Here is a 20,594-nt window from a genome sequence, read left to right on the forward strand (position 1 = left end):
CCCTGATTTGGCCAGTTCTCCAAATGTAGATAAGCTGCTCCTTGAATGACACATGGTCCATTCCCAAGCTCATTTTTTACTTCCCAGCTGGATGTGGGACTTATCTGAAATATGCTCAGATGGATGACCTTCCATCTGATTTCATTATAAAAAGAAAAGAAATTTGTTTTTAAAACATTATTCTTTATAATGATACTATTTGAATTGCTCTGGTCCTGCTCTCTTCAGTCTGCCTTACTTCTTAAAAGCCTTCCCAGGCTTCTCATAAACCATATAATTCAATATTTCTCTAAATATAATAATATTCCTGGCATTTGTCTACCATAATTTATTAGCTCTTCCCCATTTGATTGGTACCTGCCTTCGAGTCTGGATCTTTGCTGTAACAAAAAGAGCCTAAGTATTTTTGCACATATGGATCTTTTCCCTCTTTCATGTCTGAAAAATAAGTGTCCTCATATGTCAGAGAGTAAGCATGGTTCCAGAACAGCCAGCACCAGTTCACAATTCACAGTTTCACCATTCCACAATTCACAATGTAATAGTTCATTAGTGTGCTTGTTTGTTTTTTTGTTTTGTTTGTTTTTTATAATCCTTCCAACTCTTCTTTTTTGTTTTCTGACGAGTGTGAAGTACAACTTCAGACTCGCTCTAGTTTGCATTTAATTAGGATTTGAGCATTTTTTTAAAAATACGGTTTTGTAGAGCTTCGCTTTTTTTCTGCTTGTCCATATTTTGTGACCATTTATCATTTGAGAAATGGCTCTTATTCTTAAAAATTTTAGTCAGGTTCTTATACGACTTTCATACGAAACTTTTGTCAGAGAAATTTCTGCAAAGATTTTGCCAGTTACCTGTTACTCTTTTAGCTGTATTGATTGTGTTCATGTGAAAAAACTTAAAAGTCTCTAAATAGCTATGTTGTAAGCCTCTTCTCAGCCCTGACATCTTCTATTCCAAGGTCCCTTCCAGCTCTGACATCCCCTGTTCTAAGGAAGTGATGTGAACTCGAATAGAAACAGAGCCACTGATCTGTACATAAGGATCTCTATGGGCTGCATGTTGACTTAGTTTTAAAATGTAACATAACTTAGACTTTCTTGTATTTTTATTGATTTTGTTAAATATTCCCCAATGACATTATAATTTGGTTCTGGAGCGTTTGGGGCTACATGTTTGACACCCATTCTGAGGCCTCGCCAGCAAAGATGGTTTGTCTTGTAAATGCCCTCTCACCATTGACTTCAGCCTGGACCCTGTTCTCAGTGATCCACCTTCTTTCTGTCCTTGATTCTCCATAGCAGCAGCCCCTACTCTCCAGTTTGCACCAGTTTGCATTCTCTTATTCTCCAGTCCTACACACAGAGCTCCACAAGCTAGATCTCAAGAAGAGTGTTTTCTAGCACTTCTTAAAGAAATTAACAGGTAGAATGCTGTTCAGTGCAGCTGGCCCTCCGGGACTGGATACTTTTCTTCGGCTTTTCTCCCTGCAGTAAGACAAAATTGATCCTTCCCAGGCAAGGGAGGATGTTATCCATTCTGACACAACCCTAACCTCAATACCCTTCTTTTTCCCCTGCTTCATCAAAGTTACACCCTATTACAATTACTGATTTTTTATCCTGGGGCACATGAGGGCTCTGCCACTTTATGGAGTCGATGTCAGCCTGAAAATTAGCAGTACAATCACACTGTACTCAGTGCCCCAATTGGGAAGATTCTTAGGGATTGGGAAAAAGTTTGGCTCTCTGTTAATTTAAATTTGTGCTGATTTCTAACTAACTCATGGTCCCTTTGAGGCAGAATTTAGGATATAAAAAATATTTAGGTAAAAGGAACAAAAGAGTGTCTGATAGACATGAAGAGGGGAATTTGGAGAAAGAGCAGAGTTTTTTGGGTTTTCCCTAAAAATTCCATAAGTCTTTGAGGACAACTGTTAACTTCCCTTCAGGTTTTCTGCCCCAGCGCCTGTAGAAGCATCTTCTGCAGCACAACTGGCAGGGCTCCAGCTTGAAGGCCTCACTCCTTCCTCTCAGTCTTGTACATCCATTTATGATTTCTTCTAACTTGTCATACACTTCAAAAAATTAGTTCAAAATCATTCCCAAAACTGAAAGAGGAAGTGACTGACCCTTTGAACTAGAAATCCCAGGATGCTGGTCAGTTCTCAATTTCCTATAGCACAAAAAAGGGGTTTCACATCTTCCTACCATTATCAAGACCTATGATCTCACTCATCCAGCCTCATTATCTCCTTCTATCAGAAGGTATGTTGAAAAGGACTAGGATACCTGAGGCTGGAGGCCACTTTGGCCCTCTGTTCCCCTGGTGACCTCTCTGAGAAGTAGTTTCCTCAGCACTGAAGGAGGTTCTACTCATAGGGCCCGTGAATAAAATGTTTAGTAAATCCTCCAGCATCCAAGCCATGATCAACAGGAAATAGTATTTGTCTAAGTCCCAAGTCTGCCACAGCCAACTGGATTTTAGGCAAATTCCTGCCCCTGGATGAATCTGTTTCCTTAAATTACAAGATGAAATGGTTAATCTGAATATTCTCTGAGGGTCCTTTCAGCTCTCTTAATCACAACAATAACCAAGTCTCAGATTTAGAAGGGATTCAGAGGTCTCCCAGGGCACTTTGTACCTGAACTTGGATTCTCTGAACACTCAACAAGAGCTCATTCACTCTTTGCTAGAACAACTCCAATGAGGGAGAACCCACAACTTCCCTTTTTTAAAATTGTGCTATTTGCTGGAAAGTTTGCCTTTACATGATTCTTAGAATATACGTTCTTGGCTCCTCTGAGACCAGATTTAATAAGTTCTAATTTCTCTTTCTGGACAATATGCCTTCAGATACTAGAAGAAGGCCATCATATTCCCTTCAGCCTTCTCCCAGATAAACATCCCCAAGGTGTCTGACTGTTGATTCCCAATTACTTGCCTTGTTTTCTTAACCTGTCCAGCGTGGTTTGGGTGAAAAACTGTAAACTTGGTCAGAGAACCCAGGTTAAAGTCCTAGCTTGACAATTTCATACCTATAGCCTCCCATCTCCTCATCTGTAAGATAATGTTGAACTAGATAATTTCCAAAATCCTTTCCCATTTTAATCCACCAATCAATGCCATTAGAATCTTGGGTCCTAACAAATGTGCTGGCCTGAATACCCTAGAATGGAACTAAATTTAGAGATTCCCAAAGTGACAGATCTTTTGTCTCATGACAATACATGAACCATATGACATTGTGATGAGTCACCCACAATAGAATACATATAAAGGAGACAGGGCACTATATTTGGAGTCAGAAGACCAGTGTCACTAATTACCTGTGTGATCTTGATCAAGTCACCTGAATGCTCATCAGTAAAATGAAAGTTAAACAAGATGGCCTCCAAAGTGCCTTCTAGATCTAACTCTCCTGGTCCATGAAATATGCACAGGGAGTCTAAGTAAGTCAAAAGTCCCTAAGGAGCCTGAGTACAAATCCCCTGAAGTTTTCTCCTAATGGGGTACCTCCTTATGGGGTAAAAGAAAGTGTGACCTGGTCCTTGGAATCCAAGCTCTGGGAATGCAATGGGCACCGGCCAGTCAACTTATTATAGGTTGCTGATTGTAGAGATGCTCACCCTCAAAAGTTGATCCCCCAGGGAGTATTGCTTGGTGGCCACAGTTACCTGTGGCCCTTGGAGGTTGTTAACTGCCATCCTGATGAAATTATAGATTCTTTGAGTGTCAAAGAGAGGTTGTATGACATCAATGGTATGTCCATGAGTCAATTAGCTTTTAAATGCATACCATGTGAGAAATGTGCTAGGTGCTGGGGACACAAAGAAAAGCAAAAAAAAAAAAAAAAAACAGACCCTGATCCCAAGGTGCTCCCCATGTAATAGGGCAGACAGCGTGCTCACAGCTATGTACAAACAAGATAGAGATAGGATAGTATAATGGCTTCTCTCTATTCACTATTTCTAATTTACCCTAATATGTAGCAGTGTGAGAGGAGAGATGTTATGAAGGTAAAATTGACAGGCTTTGGCAAGAGATTCAATGGGGGAGTGGGTATCAGAGCAAAGAGTTAAAGATGACACCTAGGCTTCAAGATTGTCTGACTAGGAAGATAATGATACCCCTGATGGTAAAAGGGAAGTTAGAAAGAAAAATTGGGGGGGTGGGGTGAGAAATAATAATGAATTCTGTTTTCCATATGTTGACATCCAGTTTGAGATGTCCAGTAGGCAGGTGGAGATGTGAAGGTTAGGAGATAAGTGAGGGCTGGATAAGTACATCTGAGAATCAACAGAGATGATTACTGAATCCATGGAAGCTAATGAAATCACCAAATGAAACAGTATGGAATGAGAAAAGAAGAGGACTCGGGCAGAGTCCCGTGAGACACCTCTCATTAGCAACTTGGATGAAGACCCAGCAAAGGAGACTGAGAAGGAACTGACAGAACCAGAGAAAACCTAGAGAAAAACTAGGATCAAGAAAGAGGGAGCAATATAGAGTGTTAATGGCTCCAGAAAAGTCAAGGATGAAGACTTTAAAAAGTCCATTGGATTTGGCAATAAAGAGAGCATTCGTAACTTTGGAGGAGGCAGTTTAAGTTGAATCATGAGGTAAGAAGCCAGACTGTAGAATTAAGAAGAGAGTAAGAGGAGAGGCAATGGAAGCACTAAGCGTAGATGGCTTTCTCAAGGTGTTTACCTACAAAAGGGAAGAGAGATGGACAGATCAAGTGAAGGTTTTTTAAGGGTGAGGAAGACCCGGGCATGTTTGTAAGCAGTAAGAAAGTAGCCCTTAGACAGGGAAAGCTTGAAGATAAGTGATAGAGTGAAGATGAAAGTGAGAGAGATTTGCTATCCCTTGAACATATTATAGCAAGTGATAACCCTGGTGATGAAAACAGCCAATTCTATAAGTGAAAGAGTAGTGAAGGAGGAGATAGTGGCAGAATGTACAGCATTCTCCTCCTAAACCTTACTGACTGCTGGTGATCTACCTGATCTTTCACCCAAGTTTTCAAGGCCTAGCTTGACCACCATGACTATGGTCATTGGACAGAGCACTTAATTTGGAATAAGAAGGACTTGGCGTGAAGCTGAGGAATACCTTTGTTGCAGAAGCAAGTACAACCTAAATGTGGCTTTTTGCCCAGCTTTTGAATCCTGACTCATTGCCTTACCAAGAGCTCTCTCCTCTCAGAAGCCTCTTCTCCCCTGGTTGACCAGAATTGACCAGATTGATTATTGATTAATAAAAAAATACAAATATGAAGTCATAGATGATGAGCTATAATGGACCCAGAAGCCACCTAGATCAACATCCCCCACTGCAGATAAGGAAACTGAGGCCCATATAGGATAAGTGATTCTTCCAGAATCACAAAGTGTTAACCAAAAACAATATCACAAGTCCATGAGACATTTAATAAATAAAAGTAGATGTGAACTTGTCTTCTGACTCCAAAACTGACTCTACTGCCTATTATGCATTCCTCACCTTCCTCATGATTCTACTATTTTCCCCAGTTAATTCCCAGAAGTCACTAAAAATTGTTATTACAGTGGGGTAATACTGACTCTGAAATTTACTAAAATGAGATAATATATGTAAATTGTTGGGCAAATCTTAAAATTCAATCAAATTCATTCAACTCCTCTACATTAGGCATTGAATTCTCCTTGCCCTTTAAACTGATAGGTTTAGTCACCTAAAATTTCAGTATCATTTCTTCAAGTTCATCCCCAAAGTTTACAAAAATAAAAGCTATTTCTTATGCTTCTTTTACCCCATCTTATATTTCCCTCTCACTCTCTCACCTGGCCAAGAACTAGCCAGTTCTAGGCTGAGCTTTGCCCCTAACGTGCTGCTCTGTGACTTTGGGTAAAGTACGTTACTCCTCTAGACTTCAAACTCAAGGTCAGGAGGATCAGAGCTGGGAGGGACATTAGAACAGCGAGTGTCCAGGTGGTGGGAGGGTTAGAACAGGGGATGTCAGAACTCGGGAGGGGGAATTAGAACAGGGAATGTCAGGAGGAGGGGCTTTAGAACAGGGGCTGTCAGCTGGGGGGGGCTTAGAACAAGGGATGTCTGGGAAGGGCCTTAGAACAGGAGGTGTCTGGGAGGGACCTTAGAATAGGGAAGGTTAGAGCTGGGGGAGCCCTTGGTGCAGTCAGGGTCAGGCCATGGAAGTGACTGGGACATAACATCTAACCATTGCTCCCTCTCTTTCACCGATCTTCTGAACTTGACTCTTCAGGAACTCTAGCTCTGTTCTTACCATCCTTCTCTCAACTGGCCAATAAACAAGCGAATCCTTCTCTGGAGGCCACACCTCCTCCAAATTAGACCAATAGAGAAAGGTCATCAGGCACCAATGGGGCGTCGACCTTCTCCGACCAGAAAGAGGCTGGTCCCGCCCGCAACGCCTAAATCAGAGAGCAGAAGAGTAAGGGAAAAGAGGAGGAGCCTGGGCCAGCTTCCGTCAGTTGGGGGCGGGGCCTATCGCGGCTCCTCCAATAGGCTGAACGAGTCTGGGGCAGAAGGGAGGAGGGTCCAGCGGAGGCCTCGCCTCCTAGAGTGGGGCTAGAGGCCTGAGGTGACGAAGGGGTTGGGACTCCGAGTCCCCCCCAGGAGGGGACTGACAGGAGGTCGAAGGGAAACTTCTTGGTCCCGTGGGGGAGGGCATCCCCAGAATTACGTGGGGGAGGGGATGACCCCAGGGTTACGTAGGGGAGGGGGCACGTGGATCTCCCGAGGAAAGAGATGATCCCAGGATCCCGTGGGGGAGGGGATGATCCCAGGGTCCGGATGGGGAGGGGATGCCCGCATCCTTCTATCAGACCACAAGCATCTTCCCCCCTTTTCTCCCCTTCAGCACCCTCCCTCTCCCGGGCCCTCCTCCCCGGCGGCATCACAGACGGAGCAGTGGCCGCCACCTCCTGCTGCAGGTCCCTGATCGGGGACCATGGCCCCCGGGTGGACGAGGATCCCACTGCGCCTCTTTCTCCTGGGAGCTGCCCTGGCCCTCACGGGTGGGTGTTTGGGCCGAGGCTCCGCGCTGGGACCCTGGGTGGGAGCTGGTCCCCAAGGCAGGGCCAGCGTCTCCTCCCTGCTGCTTTCCCCGCAGGAGCCCTCTTCTGTCACCGGGGCATCCTGATCCGCCTTGGGAGAATCCCCACCCAGTTCCTGGCCAACTGGACGCTATCGCAGGAGCAATGTGATGAAGAGGACATGTGTCAGGACACCATTCTGATCTTAGAGACAGGTAGCCCGGAGGAGGAGCCCCTCCCCCCCAGCCTTCCTTCCTTTGAGCCTCTCTGCCTTCTGAAGATCCCAGTCTGAGAGCCGGCAGGGACTCATAGTCTGCTGTCAGCCTTTTCCTGGGCGCTGACCTTCCCTGGTCTAGATTGGTTCCTAGCTCTGACATTCTCGGTTCTAAATTTGCTCCCAGTTCTGGCGTTGATGCTCTAAGATCCTCCCAACTTTGCCATGTCCGTTCAAGGTAGCAGCAACATGCGGAGTTGGAAGGATTGTTAGGCGATGTCCAAACTGTCTGGTTTTACTCCCGACCCGGAAACACAACTCGCTGCGGCGGAGGCTGCCCAGCTCCCTTTGGGGCGGCGCTAATTGGCAGGACATTTTGTTTGAAATCTGCTTCCTGTGACCCCCATTGCTCCCGTTTTGAACCCAATACATTTTGTTACCAGCCTGTCCTGCAGGACCCTGCCCGGCCCTCGTGGTGAGAAAAGCAGGTCTTTTATGAGAAGGTAGCACCTGGCCCCAGGCAGCTTCCGTCTTGGGGGGGTCTGGCCCTGCCCCAGAATCGTCTGGCACCGGGAAGGGGGCCAGTCCCCTGTGCTCCAGGAGAGTGTGACCAGGAGGAGCTGAGAGGAACTGAGAAAGGCTCGGGGGCAGGGGGCAGCCGAACTGAGCTTTGAGAGAGGAGCATTCTGGGAGGAGGAAACAGACTGCGTGGGAGGGCCAGAAGAATAGACATCCGGCCACCGAGCTGAATTTGAAATCTTGTGGGGATCAACGTAAACTCTTGTTCTCAGGCCCAAAAAATCAATTTCCAGTCTGAGGCAGAGCTAGTTTGACTAGTGAGGACTCAGGGATGCGCAATAAGCCCAGAAAGGCACATTGGAGCCAAACTGCGAAGAGCCTGCGATCCTGGGCTGAGAAAGGGGGAAGTGTCCGGGATGTCCCCGGGCCGGGCAGTTAGAAGGAAGTGACCTTTTGCCCCATTCGATTCTAATCCCATTCCACATTGCCTTCTAGAACAGCTGTATCGATTCACAGCTCCACCAACAATGTACTGATTTGTTTTAGAAGACTTTCTAAGATTCTGCCAAAGGGGAAAGAGGAAGAGAGAGACAGAGAGAGAGACAGAGACAGAGACAGAGAGAGAAAACAGGAGCGGGGGAGAGGAGGAGAGGGAAGGAAGGAGGGAAAGAGAAAACAGGGGGGAGGGAGGGAAAGAGAAGGAGGCAGAGAGGGAGAGAGTTTAAAGGGATGGCAGGTTCAAGGCAAGTTTTTTCTCTTGCTTTTTTGGGTGGTTTGGTGGGCTTTGCTTTTGCTTTTTTAGGATAGAGAACACCTGCCTATATTTTAAGCAGCAGTGAACAGGCCAGGAGAGAACAGGACATTGAAGACGTGACCAATGAACAAGGTCCTGAAGGAACTGGGAGGGACAGAAACACGAAGACCCACAGAAGAGCACGTTGGGGAGAAGGGCACCTCATCCTCAGGCTGGAGAAGAGGAGAGGACGGATGGAGCTGGGCTGAAGGGGGAGCAGCTGCTGTGGGCAGTCCGGTAGGGACCAGAGAGAGGAGCGCCCAGGCCAGGAACAGGCCGTGGTCTCCTAAGGGAGCCAACCCATGGTTCGATGGCCTCCTCCAGCCTTTGGTTTTCCTTTGTTTGGAAGCAGGAGCAGAAAGGGGGGAGGGAGCAGCTGTGAACAGCAGGAACAGATGGAATGGAAGAACTCGGGAGTCCGGATGGTGGCGAGCAGTTAGCCGGAGCCTAATGGAGACGGAAGGGGTCTGGTGTACGCCCAGCACTTCATACACAGCCCTGGCGCAGAGGCTGTCGTCTCCCAGACAAGAAAAGTAACTTACGGGTTAAGGGCCCAGAGTCACTCTGGAAGGAAGCGTCCAAGGCAGGATTTGAACTCGGGTTTTCCTGGTTCAGGTGCCTCCTAAGCCGCCTCTCCCGCACTGTGGAGAGAGGAAAAGGAGGTCAGTATGGAGGTGATGGATTGGGGGAACAGGGAAGGATGAAGGAGCCAGAGACGGGAGAGCAGGAAAAGCAAGTGTGAGAGGAGGCAGGTGCAGGGAGAGACAAGAGAAAGGATAAACCTGAGATTGAAGCTGGAACCCTGGGGATCACCTAGACCCCCAGGCTTCATCCAGCTGCCAGGAAACTGAGGTCCAGAGAACCTTAGTCCAGAATCACAGGGTCAGAGTCAGAAAGGGGCTCGGGATGCAAGATGGTGGGCCGCCCCCCGGTGCCCTAGGGTAGAGGAAATGGAGGGGGGACCATAGGCCTGGGGGTCAATGGTCATTGGTGTGAATACAGAGGGGCCAAGCTGGGCCCTACACTCCTCCAGGAAGGGAGGCCCTGGAGAGGAGGGTTCCAAAGGGGGTCCCGGGCTGGGGGCTCCTGCCTAGAGAGGCTCCGAAGGCCTGGAGTTTCTCTCTCCCCCTCCCCCCAAGGCGTAAGGTGGGAAAAGCCTAGAAGAGGGGGAGACGGGGAGCCCCAGAACAGGGACCGATGGCAGGAGGCCCCTCGGGAGCCAGGTCCCTTCCCATTCCAGGCCTGCGTCGCTGCCCGTGTTTGGGCCAGGGCAGGATTTGAAGCCGGGCCTTCCGGCCAGTGGGGCCTACGGCTCCCGCCCTGAGGAGCTCTGTCTTTCAGAACTGCAGGGCATCATCATCGCCACCAAAGGGTGCTTCCGCGAGACCCTGCAGGAGCCCACCGTCGTCAAGTACACGCAGCCCCCCGGCGTGGCGGCCACGTCCTACACGCACTTCTGCTCCACCGACTTCTGTAACAATTACACTGACCCGAAGCCGCTGACGAAGCCCCCCAGAGGGGCAGGTGAGAACCAGAGCGGCCCAGCCTTGGAGCAGCATCTCTGACTCCTGCTGTGCGCTCAAGCAGGGCCCTTCCGCTCTCCGGGCCTCAGTCTGCTGCTCTGCATGGTGGGCCCGTCCCAGACGAGGTTCCGTGGAGCTCCATGGACCAGATGGGCCCTAAATCCCACGGAGACCCTGACATTGTCCCAGCCCAATCCTTGTGACCCACCTGGGGTTTTCGAGCAAAGTTTTCAGAGGGTTTGCTGTTTCCTTCCCAGATGAGGAAACTGAGGCAATTGCCCAGGGTTCCAGGGCCGGACAGCTAGTAAGTACCAGAGGCGGGATTTGCACTTGGGTCCTCCCGAGTCTGAGCCCGGGGCGCTCTCTGCTGTACTACCCAGCTGCCCGCTCTGATGACTGGACAAGGTTGGGTAACAGCTGGATTATTGGAGATCTTGGGGGAGAGTCCATATGGGTCAATATGGAAGGAAATGGCTGATGGATTCGGGCAGGGAGAGATGGGAAGGACCCCGCGGGGTGGGAACGCTCCCTGGATTTAGAGCCAGTGGGTCTGGGTCCATGTTGGTGACCAGCTTGTGATCCCGGGGTCTCGGTGGCCTTCTCCTTAGGATCCGACCTCCAGGGTCCCTTCCAGCTCTGCTAGGTTGAGCCAGGCCCTAGACCCATGGATGTGGCAGCTGGGTGGCAGGGCCTGAGGGCCCACCCCTCCCCTGTCCCCCAGTCAAAAGTTGGCCGTCCCGGTCAGTCAGAGCAAAGGGCCTTGGGTGGGGGCCCACAGAGCTTGGGCTTCCCCACGGGTTCTAGGCGCTGGGCCCTCCCGCCTCTGAGAGCCTGGGGACACAGTCCCCAAGTTGGGTCTGCAGGGGCCCCGCTGACGGCCTTTCTCCTCCCCTTCCAGTCAGCCCCCACCAAGAGGGCCTCATGTGCCCCACCTGTGTCTCCCTGGGGCCCTGTGTCCCCGGCTCTCCGGTCATGCACTGCCCTAAGCTCACCCTTTCCTGCTACAGCGGGACCATCATGATCAAGGGAGGTAGGTGGGAAGTCAGACGGGCTGGGGAGGGCTGCCCCACCCCGCAGGGCCGGCTCCCAGAGGACACGGGGTCCCCAGGGCTGTGGGGAGCCCCCCGGGTGGTGCCTGGAGACAGAGACCCCCTGCTGAACACCCTCCCCCCTCCCCAGGAGGCATCTGGACTCCAGTGGACCTGGAGGGCTGCATGGGCGAGATCAGCTGCCGCCTGCTGAACAAAACGCACACCATCGGGCCCCTGGAAGTGAACGAGCTGTGCGACCGCAGCAGCTTGTTTGATAACTTCAGGATGGACGGGGCCAGCGGCCCGCTCCCCGCCTCTGTGTGGGCTCTGGGCCTGGGCTCCCTGCTGCTCCTGTAGCCTGGAGGGGAGGCCAAGGGCCCCCTGGTGGGCCTGTCTAGGGCCCCATGCCCCCACTGAAGTCAGCTTCTGCCCCTTGCTGCCCCCTGCTGCTCCCTCCTGTCCTCTGACACTTCCCTCCTGCCTCCTGCCCCCTCCCTCCTCCCTTTTACCACCCCCTTCCTCATCTTTCCTCCCTCCTCCCTTTTGCCTTCTCCCTCCTGCCTCCTGCTCCTGCTGCCCCCTTCTGTTTCCTCCTACCCCCTCCCTCCTGTCCCTTCCTTTCTCCCTTTTACCCCCTGCCTCCTCCTCCTCCTCCCTTTTACCACCCCCTCCTCATCTTTCCTTCCCCCTCCTCCTCCCTTTTGCCTTCTCCCTTGTCCCTCCCGGCCCCCGTCTCTTCCCTTCTCCCTTTGCTTCCTCCCTCCTGGCCCCTCTCACACTCTCTCAGCTCATGGCCAAGGATGTCTGAAGACCAGACTTAGAATCATCCCATGAAGTCCTAGCTCCTTCCCAGGACAAGAGCCCGGCTCCAGGAGCCCAGGCAGGCGCTGCTCCAGCCATCACTACGGTCACAAAAGGGACCTTTTTTTGCTGTAATAGACACAAGGGATAGAAGGTCCCGCTGCCAGTCGTACCTTCACACGCCCGGTTTTCACTCAGATGCTTCCGAATTTGCATTTTGGTCTCGTCCCCGCCGTGTCAGACTCTCCAGAATCGGCCAGAGCGGCACGTTTGGGTGGTCTTACGTTCACTGTGCCAGGAGCTTTCCATAGACCACGTGCTAGTGGGCTGCATTTCGGGATCCGCTGGGTGACCTTTTCTTTTGATAGAGGAATTCAGCCCATTTACATTTAAGGTTGTTTGGTTCGTGATTATGTTTTACTTTTATTAAATTATTTTGTCAAAAAAAATTTGCTGGCACTAAATCTCCCCCTGACCCTCCCCCTCACACACACATGCACTCTTCTTCCCCCTAGTTTTTGGTGACCGCCCCTTTCTTCCCCCTCCCTCCAGCCTCGCCCCGACTCTCTCACAATGGCTGCTGACATTTACCCAGGGCTGTGCTCGCCCTTCACACAGATTCCTTCCGATCCCCACCCACAGGCCGGGGAGGTAGATCCTGTTCTCCCCGTTTCACAATTGCAGAAATTGAAGCAGATGTGAAGTGACTTGCAGGAGTCACGCAGTAAGGCTGGATTTGAACTCGGGGCTCTCTCTCAGACACACAGTACACTGCCGGCTCCTCCCCTTCTTCAGCTGTGATTCGTGTGATTTAAAGTTCTAGTTCCCAGTTTAGTCCAAACTTATTTTTTCCCTGAGAAAGCACAAGCCCAAAAGGGTCCAATGACTCTGCCAGGGTCCCAGGGCAGGGTGGGATCGAGCCCGGGGCCTGTCCCCATTCCAAACTCTGTTGGAGCTGGCTTTCCCCACCCCCCCAGGGGCAACAAGCCTCCCCTGGGCTTCCTGCCCCTGCTGGGAGGGCACGGGCTCCTAAAGGCCGCTCGGGGCCTGGGTCCGGGTTAGCTGAGACGCTCCTGTCCGAGGAAGGCCTTCGGCTCAAGGCTCCCGGCCAGAATCTCGCTGGGTCTCGGGCCATTGCCCTGGGCTCCCACCCGGTCTTTCCAGGAGGCGGCCGGGCCATGCAGGAGGGACGGGCAGCAGCCCCCGGCAGCGTCCTCTGCCCTTCTCAGACAGCGCTTGTCATCTGAGGCTTTTTACTTCTGCCTCGGGGCCCGGAGCTGGCTGGGCCCAGGCCCCGGTTCTTTGGGCCTCATCCTGCCTTCCTGCACGCCATCTCCCCCGAGAAGGCGACGTCTATGGCGACCAGAGACCGCCTACGAGCCCAGGGAGGCCCCTGTCCCACCTCCGGCCCAGGAGCCAGGGAGGCCCCTGGAAAGCTGCCGCACACAGGGCAAACTCGTTTGGGCTGCGGGGAAGCTGCCCCCCCGGTGCCCGGCCGTGAGACAGACCTCGGGCCTCTGGCAGGGGCCGGGGCGGGCTTGGTCAGCCTGCGGGCCCTCCTGGCATGGCACCCACACAGACCGCGCACAGGGGCTGCAGACACCACTTTGTAACACGGAGCCTGAGGCCCGGGGGCGGGCACCGAGGGCCTAGAGCTGGATCTGGGACTTCCACTCCCAATCTGGGGCCGCAGGGCCGGCAAGAGCGGGACCCCCTCCTAGAAACGGGGCCTGGGGAGGGCGGGGGTCCCACCTGAAGGAAGGGTAACAGTAGGAAGGCCCCAAGAAGGGAGCTGTGTCCAGTGATCCACACTAAGGGCTGGCGGCCGAGAGCAGGGACGGACTAGTCCATTTAAATCTTTATTTGGTATCTGTGCGGCAGGCGGCCCCGGCTCGGGTTGCTGCACTTTGGGTGCATCTCCTGCCCCTGGGATCCCGGGGCCACCCCCTCTGCCGGCCCCAGGCAGCCCCCGGGCCTGGGGGGGCCCCTCTGCCCGGCTCCCCGGGGGACTATGGGACGTCCAGCCGGGGAAGCCTCGGCCTACAGAGTGACGAGCAGTCCCAGCCCGAGGGCCCAGAGCCAGCCGGGCCGGGGCGCGCCCCCGCTCCTGGGCCACAGGACGCTGTGGTGGTCCAAGCACTTCTCGCTCAGGGTGAAGGAGCCCACCGTCTCCATGCCGAGAAACAGCTCACAGGCGGGCACCGTGGAGCAGCCAAGCAAACCCAGCACGTAGGAGGTGCTTTCTACGGGGAGGGAGAGAGCCGTGGGTGCCGGGGGCCGGGGCCTCCAAGGCCCTGCTTCTGCCCCCAACGGGGGTCTCGGGTGTCCAGAAACTGACTTAGACGACCTCGAGGGGCCGGGACCTCCAGCCAGGAACCGAGGCCCTGGGCCAGGGGGTCTGCGGGGAGAGCCTCCTGCGGCGGGAGCTACCCGGGCCAGGGGCCTCCTGCGGTGGGAGCTACGTGGGCCAGGGGCCTCCTGGGGTGGGAGCTACCCGGGCCAGGGGCCTCCTGGTGGAGGCCCTGGAGTTTGCATTCTAGCAGCCCACCTGGTGGGAGGTGTGGGGGGGGGGCAGCCCTGCCTGCATGAACTCTTCCGGGCTCACAACGGCCTCAATGGCCGAGGGAGCGGGCCGAGCCTTTCCCAGAATCCCCCGCCTGTCGGGCGGCCCGAGCCCAGCGTTCCCTCCCACCACTCGGGCCCCACTCTGTCCAGCCAGCGGCCCAGAGGGCACCAGAGGTCAGAGGCAGCGCCGGGGCTCCAAGGCCCGTCCTTGCCCCCCATGCCCCACATGACCACGGAACCAGGGGCCCGGCTCCAGAGGACGCCTCTGCCCTCCCGTGGGACGGGGACCGCTCCCCGCTGCGGCCCGGCCGCACTCACCTCCCTTGATGCTAATGGTTCCGTTGTAACAGCGGAGCGCCTTCTCGCCGCACGGCCGGAAGCGGACCTTGGTGGGGCAGGAGTACAGGGCCAAGCAGGTCGGGCACCGCAAGGCCTGCTCGGGGTTTCCGATGGCTGGAGGAAGGGAAGGGGCGTGGCTGCGGCCGTGGGCCCTGGGGGAGGAGTGCCGGGGAGAGGGGGCCTGGGGTCCCCGGGGGCCCCTCTCTGTGGGCAGCCTCTGCCCAGCGGCCTCTCATCCAACCTCTCGCTGCGGCCCCCCCAGCACTGTAGCGGGCCCGCCGCCTCGAGGACGTGGGCCTTCTGCCTGCCCCGGGACACTGACCGGCCCCCCGGAGCACCGGCCCCCTCCCTTCCCGCACTGCCAGGGAGAGCCCGGCTGCCCATCAGGTACCCGGGCCCTGGCCGCGGACCGCCCATCCCCCGCCCGGCGTCCTGCACTTCCCGGGGGGCCTCCTGCTCCCACCGCCGCCACCCTGGGCTGCGGGTGGGCCCCGGCTCTGCCCTGGCTGAGAAGCTGGGACGCAGCCCCCACTGCCCGAGCCCGGCTCCTGGGACCCCCGGGGAGGCCACGTCGGTTGTGACGAGTTCTCTGGGGAAGCTGAGCGACCCACGGGGTGACCAGCTGGGGATCCGGCCAAGGAGCCCCCACGACCCTGGGCCCAAGCCCGGACACCCGCCGGAGGCTGGTCTGGGAGGCAGTCGGGGGCCTGGGCGTGGCTGAGGGCTCTGCCCCGGCCTGTGGAGACCAAGGGGGAGTTCCCTCGTGGATCCTGATCCCCCATCTCCAAAAACCAGCTGGAAAGCAACACTCCACAAAGGGAAATGTCTGGGGGCCTCTGGCCAATGCACCGAGGGAAGGCCAGGGGGAAGGCCAGGGGGAGGGAGGAAGGGAGGGGGGAAGGGAGGGAAGGCCGGGGGGCCACATTCCCAGGAATGAGCATAAAAGAAGCATCGGGAGGGGTGGTCTCGGGGTCCCTCCCTATCAGCAGCACTACATGGGGGGGCTCTAAGGGGCGGGGGCAGAAGAGGAGCTCCGGAGAGCCGGGGGGAGTCAGGCACTCTGAGAGGTCAGCAGACGAGGTCACGGGGATCCCGAGAAACGCCGTGGGGAGGGAGGCCATGAGACAGTGAGGGAGGCCCCGGAATACAATAAAAAGGGGGCAGGGGCTGAGAGGCAGATCCGAGAGAATGGGAGGGGGAGAAGTTAGGAGGAGCGTTAGGCAAAGGGAAGGTCGGGGCGCTCTGGCCACCGAGGGGCAGGGGGCGCGGAGAGCGGGCTGCGAGCCCCGGCCCCGGGCTACCTAGGTGGGCCTTGGGTCTCAGCACCGGGGCCGTGCTGCTCGAGTTGTTACAGTAGTTGACATTGCAGAAGCGGACGTAGGAAGTGACAATAATTCCTGGTGGGCCCAAGTGTTCCGTGACCCCCGACAGCCGGTTCCCTGCTGGAGTGCAGCCTTTACTGCCCATGATCAGTGACTGGGGCCCTAGGAGAGGAGCAGGAGATTGGCAGAGGCTGGAACCCCCCGGGGGCGGAGGGGCCCGAGCCTCAGGTCAGGTAGAAGGGAGCACAGAAGCCTCGGGACTTCGGCCCCCACCCCCTCCTCTCCCCGCTGCGGGCCTCAGCCCCTTTTTACATGTTGGCACGAGCCAGACAGATACCCCAGGGAAGGCAAGGACCCGAGCAGGAGGGAGGGGAGGGAAGGGAGGGAAGAGAGGGAGGGAGGGAAGGGAGGGTCCTCGCTGCCTTCCCCTGGCTTTTAACAGTGGCCAGAAAGGAAACTGAGGAATTGAGCGCGCTCTCTCGTCCAAGAAATTCTTGGGGGGGGGGGCAGAGTCCTTGACATCCTGGATTAAACGGGACTTCTTTCCCCTGAGTCAGAGCGTCCGGGACGATGGGCTGAGGCGGCCGGGACATGGGGGCGCTTTGGGCGCTCCTGGCTGGGGAAGTGGGGGCCCCGAGCTCTGCGCCCCGAGAACCGTCGGCCAGCTCTGCCGGGAAGCGGCGCCTCAGTAAGCAGGGTCCCGGCGGAGGAGGGCGCAGAGCGGCTCGGTGACCACGGCCGGCCGGAGACAGGGGGCACCCTGGCAGGGCCCGGACGCTCAGCTACTCCCACATCTCCGGGGCCTCCTCACACGGGGCCGTTACCCATGTAGCCCCTTTTCCAGCTTTTGCGCCATGCAATAGCCTGTGGGAGCCCGTGCATCCCAGGGCACAGGGCAGGGCCTTTAATTGTCGCCTTTTCTGGGGCATTTGAGACGCCATCTTTGGATCTGACCCAGTGGCTCACCCCTAACTGCGCTACGAGTTTTAGCGGCGCTGACCCGCAGAGGACTCTTAGAGTTTTCCTGAGAGCGGCACATGTCGGGGATGACCCCGGAGGGCATATATGGAAGAGAAGACTGGGGTTCAGAGAGGGCAGGTGAATCATAAATCACGGGTTATAAAAATGGGGAACACTCTGGCAATCCTATAATAACCCCCCTTAATGTTCTAGACAAGTACGCGGGCTGAGGAGTTCTCTAAAGCAGCCGGATTCAAAGCCACTGTCCCCTCCTCCCCCCGCCCCACTCCGGCTGCCCTCAGTTACCTGTCTCCAGCATCAGCAGGGTCTCCTGACACACCTCCCAGTTCTCACAGCGCCGGGAGTGCCGCAGGCTGGAGCTCCAGAGCTCGGGCTCCGAGTTCAGCTTCCGCCCCAGGTACAGCATCTCCGTGTGGTAACAGGTGATGGGGGGCAGCAGTGGGAAGATGGGGTGCATGGGGCGGCTCCCTGCAAAGGGAGGGAGGGGCCCGTCAGCCCCTGACCTCCCGCACGGAGCCGGACTCCCGCCCCCGGGACTCCCGCACGGACCCAGGCTCCCCCGCACGGACCCGGGCTCCCACCCCCGGGACTCCCGCATGGACCCAGACTCCCGTCCCTGACCCTCCCGCACGGCCCCAGGCTCCCCCGCACGGACCCGGACTCCCGCCCTGAGGACTCCCGCACGGACCCGGGCTCCCGCCCCGGGGACTCCCCGGAGACTCCCGCACGGACCCGGGCTCCCACCCCTGACCCTCCCACACAGACCCGACCCCGGGGACTCCCGCACGGACCCGGGCTCCCACCCCTGACCCTCCCACACAGACCCGACCCCGGGGACTCCCGCACGGACCCGGGCTCCCGCCCCCGGGACTCCCGCACGGACCCGGGCTCCCGCCCCCGGGACTCCCGCACGGACCCGGGCTCCCGCCCCTGGGACTCCCGCACGGACCCGGGCTCCAATCCCCGGGACTCCCGCACGGACCCGGGCTCCCACCCCTGGGACTCCCGCACGGACCCGGGCTCCAATCCCCGGGACTCCCGCACGGACCCGGGCTCCCACCCCTGACCCTCCCGCACGGACCCGGGTTCCCGCCCCTGACCCTCCCGCACGGACCGGGCTCCCGCCCCCGGGACTCCCGCACGGACCCGGGCTCCCGCCCCCGGGACTCCCGCACGGACCGGGCTCCCGCCCCGGGGACTCCCGCACGGACCGGGCTCCCGCCCCGGGGACTCCCGCACGGATCGGGCTCCCGCCCCGGGGACCCCCGCACGGACCGGGCTCCCGCCCCTGACCCTCCCGCACGGACCGGGCTCCCGCCCCCGGGACTCCCGCACGGACCCGGGCTCCCGCCCCCGGGACTCCCGCACGGACACACACACACCAGTCTGGGCGAGGGAGGCTCCCACGAGTCCGAGCAGCAGCGGGAAGGCTGGACAGCCCATGGCGCGGGGTCTGCGGTCGTCCCTGGCCCCTGGGACCCAAGAAGAGAGCGGGGCAATGAAGGGCCCCTTGCTAGGACGCTACTGTCCGCTCCTCCCCCAGACCCCGCTCCGGGGTCTTCTCCACCGTCAGACCCCGAGTCCTCCCCGCGTCAGGTCCCTCCCATCATCGCTCCCACCCAAGGACTCCCCGGGTCACTCCCGCCTAAAGCTCGGATTTCTAAAGCTCCGTGCCCCCCACCCCGTCCCAGCGAGAGGAGCCTCCAAGGGGGCGCTCAGACAGAGAAACCTCCACTCCCAACCCTCCCCCACACCCGAGCCCCACAATCCCTGCTTCCTTCCCTCCCAATCAACGAGCATTTATGTGCCCCGGCCACGACCCCCCACAGTCTCCCTCTCTCCAACACAGAAAGCTCCGTCCCTCAAACTCTAAGCCCCTCCCCTCCCCACAAGCCCCGCCTCATCCTAAAACGAGCCCCGCCCCCACCCTCCCCATAACCCAAGCCTCGCCCATCCAATCCTACGTCCCTCCCCTAGTCCACAAGCCCTGTCCTTCCCCTCCCCCACAGCACAAGTCCCGCCTCTTTCCCTCTCCCACATCAGGGCCCACCCCCAAAGGCCCATGCCCTTCTCGGGCCTCGCCTCTCCCTCCCCGCCCCCTCAATCAAGCCCCTCCTCCCTCCCTCCAACGGCCCCTCCCTCGAGCCTGTAGACAGGGGGCGGGGCCAGTCTGCCCCGTTCCCCCCCTTCCCCTAATGTGGGGAGGTTAGGGGGAGAAGAGTCCTTGCCCCATTGGTCAGCCAGCCTTTACATCCCTCACCATCCCCATCCCATCCCCCACCACGTTCCATTGGCTAAAGTCTTGCAAAAGGGTGGGTTCCTATTGGCTATTTTAAGGGAGGGACGAGATGTTCTTCGGCATTGGTGGAGAGATTGGCTCCTGGAAGGGGCTTCTCTCCCATTGGCCGGTGGGGGGCGCGTGATCGACATTGTTCCCACGTGCGCCAGGTCCTGTGCCTTCCCTTCTTCGCACCTTCTCCTCCAACCTATGCAGCACCAATAGGAGAGTCCCTTACAAAAATGGACAAGAAACGTCCAAGCAGAGCAGACCCTGCAAAGTTGAGAGGGGGACAAAACAAGGAAGCTGTAGTTTAGCTCCCGTATTTTCTGCTTCCCCATCTCTTTCTGTGGTATCTCCCCAAATGCCGGGGAGGTTCAGAGAGTGGGCGATACCACGACGGAGAGATGGGGGGAGACATCTGCCTCACGCCGAAGTCTCAGGTGTTACTAAGGGGATTCGAATGCCGCCCCTCCCACCCAGCCCCCTTTCCATGTGTCCTGGGGGCCATGACGGGGCAGCTGGCTTGTCAGAAGCTCTGCCAAGTTTCCTATCTTCTCCGTAGGGTGGCTGAGAGGGAGAGGTGGAGTGCTGTTAGCAACCCCATTGTGCAGAGGAGCAAACTGAGGTTTCCCAAAGTCCCGCTGCCGTTAAAGGCCAGAGGCAGCATCTCGTCCCCAGTGTGCCCTGGTCGCACGCCCTGCCCACTACACCATCCTGCCTGTCTGCCTCAGGAAAGGCCACAGGGACCTCCCGTTCTAAAGGTGTATTTCGGATGCCAGGGTTCTGGTATTAACCTCTCATTTTATCCTCACAACAAGAATAGCAGGTGCCGTTATGATTCCCGTTTTGTGGCTCTTGTTCCGCAGGGCCAGACCCTTCCTGGCCCCATCTGCCGCTTCCTTGGCCCAGGGGAGTGGCTTGCTGGTTTTCTTCTTCAGCTCATTTTACAGATGAGGGAAACTGAGGCTCCCGTAGAGTCAATCATTTTTTCCAGCCCTAACCTCTCTCTGATTTCCAGTCTCCCCTCTCCAACTACTGGTCACACAGGTCATACTGAATGTCTTGTAAACTCCTAAACTCTCCACATCCCAAATTGACCTTTTCCTCCCCGAAGCGCCTTTCTCCCTAACTTCCTTGTTACTTCCGAGGGCACGGCTATCTTCCGGT

The 20,594-nt window shown here is 56.5% G+C and overlaps 3 protein-coding genes across 3 annotated transcripts; 2 read left to right on the forward strand and 1 right to left on the reverse strand.

Moving 5' to 3' along the window:
- The first annotated feature begins 6,973 nt into the window (after nucleotides 1-6,973).
- On the forward strand, nucleotides 6,974-10,457 carry LOC127557571 (testis-expressed protein 101-like). Its single transcript, XM_051990881.1, has 3 exons — nucleotides 6,974-7,040; nucleotides 7,136-7,273; nucleotides 9,926-10,457. Exons 1-3 carry the CDS (start codon nucleotides 6,974-6,976, stop codon nucleotides 10,147-10,149), a joined length of 429 nt encoding a protein of 142 aa, XP_051846841.1. The 3' UTR covers nucleotides 10,150-10,457.
- Nucleotides 10,458-10,664: 207 nt separating this feature from the next.
- Nucleotides 10,665-12,383, forward strand: LOC127558197 (testis-expressed protein 101-like). The gene is made up of 2 exons (XM_051991422.1): nucleotides 10,665-11,137; nucleotides 11,287-12,383. The coding sequence occupies exons 1-2, from the start codon at nucleotides 11,029-11,031 to the stop codon at nucleotides 11,493-11,495; spliced, it is 318 nt and encodes a 105-aa protein (XP_051847382.1). The 5' UTR covers nucleotides 10,665-11,028; the 3' UTR covers nucleotides 11,496-12,383.
- A 1,269-nt stretch (nucleotides 12,384-13,652) lies between these two features.
- LOC127558198 (testis-expressed protein 101-like) lies at nucleotides 13,653-19,232 on the reverse strand. Its single transcript, XM_051991423.1, has 6 exons — nucleotides 19,197-19,232; nucleotides 18,529-18,618; nucleotides 17,432-17,614; nucleotides 16,145-16,327; nucleotides 14,823-14,957; nucleotides 13,653-14,182 (listed from the first exon to the last, which is right to left on the reverse strand). The coding sequence occupies exons 2-6, from the start codon at nucleotides 18,587-18,589 to the stop codon at nucleotides 13,980-13,982; spliced, it is 765 nt and encodes a 254-aa protein (XP_051847383.1). The 5' UTR covers nucleotides 18,590-18,618; nucleotides 19,197-19,232; the 3' UTR covers nucleotides 13,653-13,979.
- Nucleotides 19,233-20,594: the final 1,362 nt, after the last annotated feature.

Source organism: Antechinus flavipes, chromosome 3 (genome assembly GCF_016432865.1).
Source record: "Antechinus flavipes isolate AdamAnt ecotype Samford, QLD, Australia chromosome 3, AdamAnt_v2, whole genome shotgun sequence".
Lineage (NCBI taxonomy): Eukaryota > Metazoa > Chordata > Mammalia > Dasyuromorphia > Dasyuridae > Antechinus > Antechinus flavipes.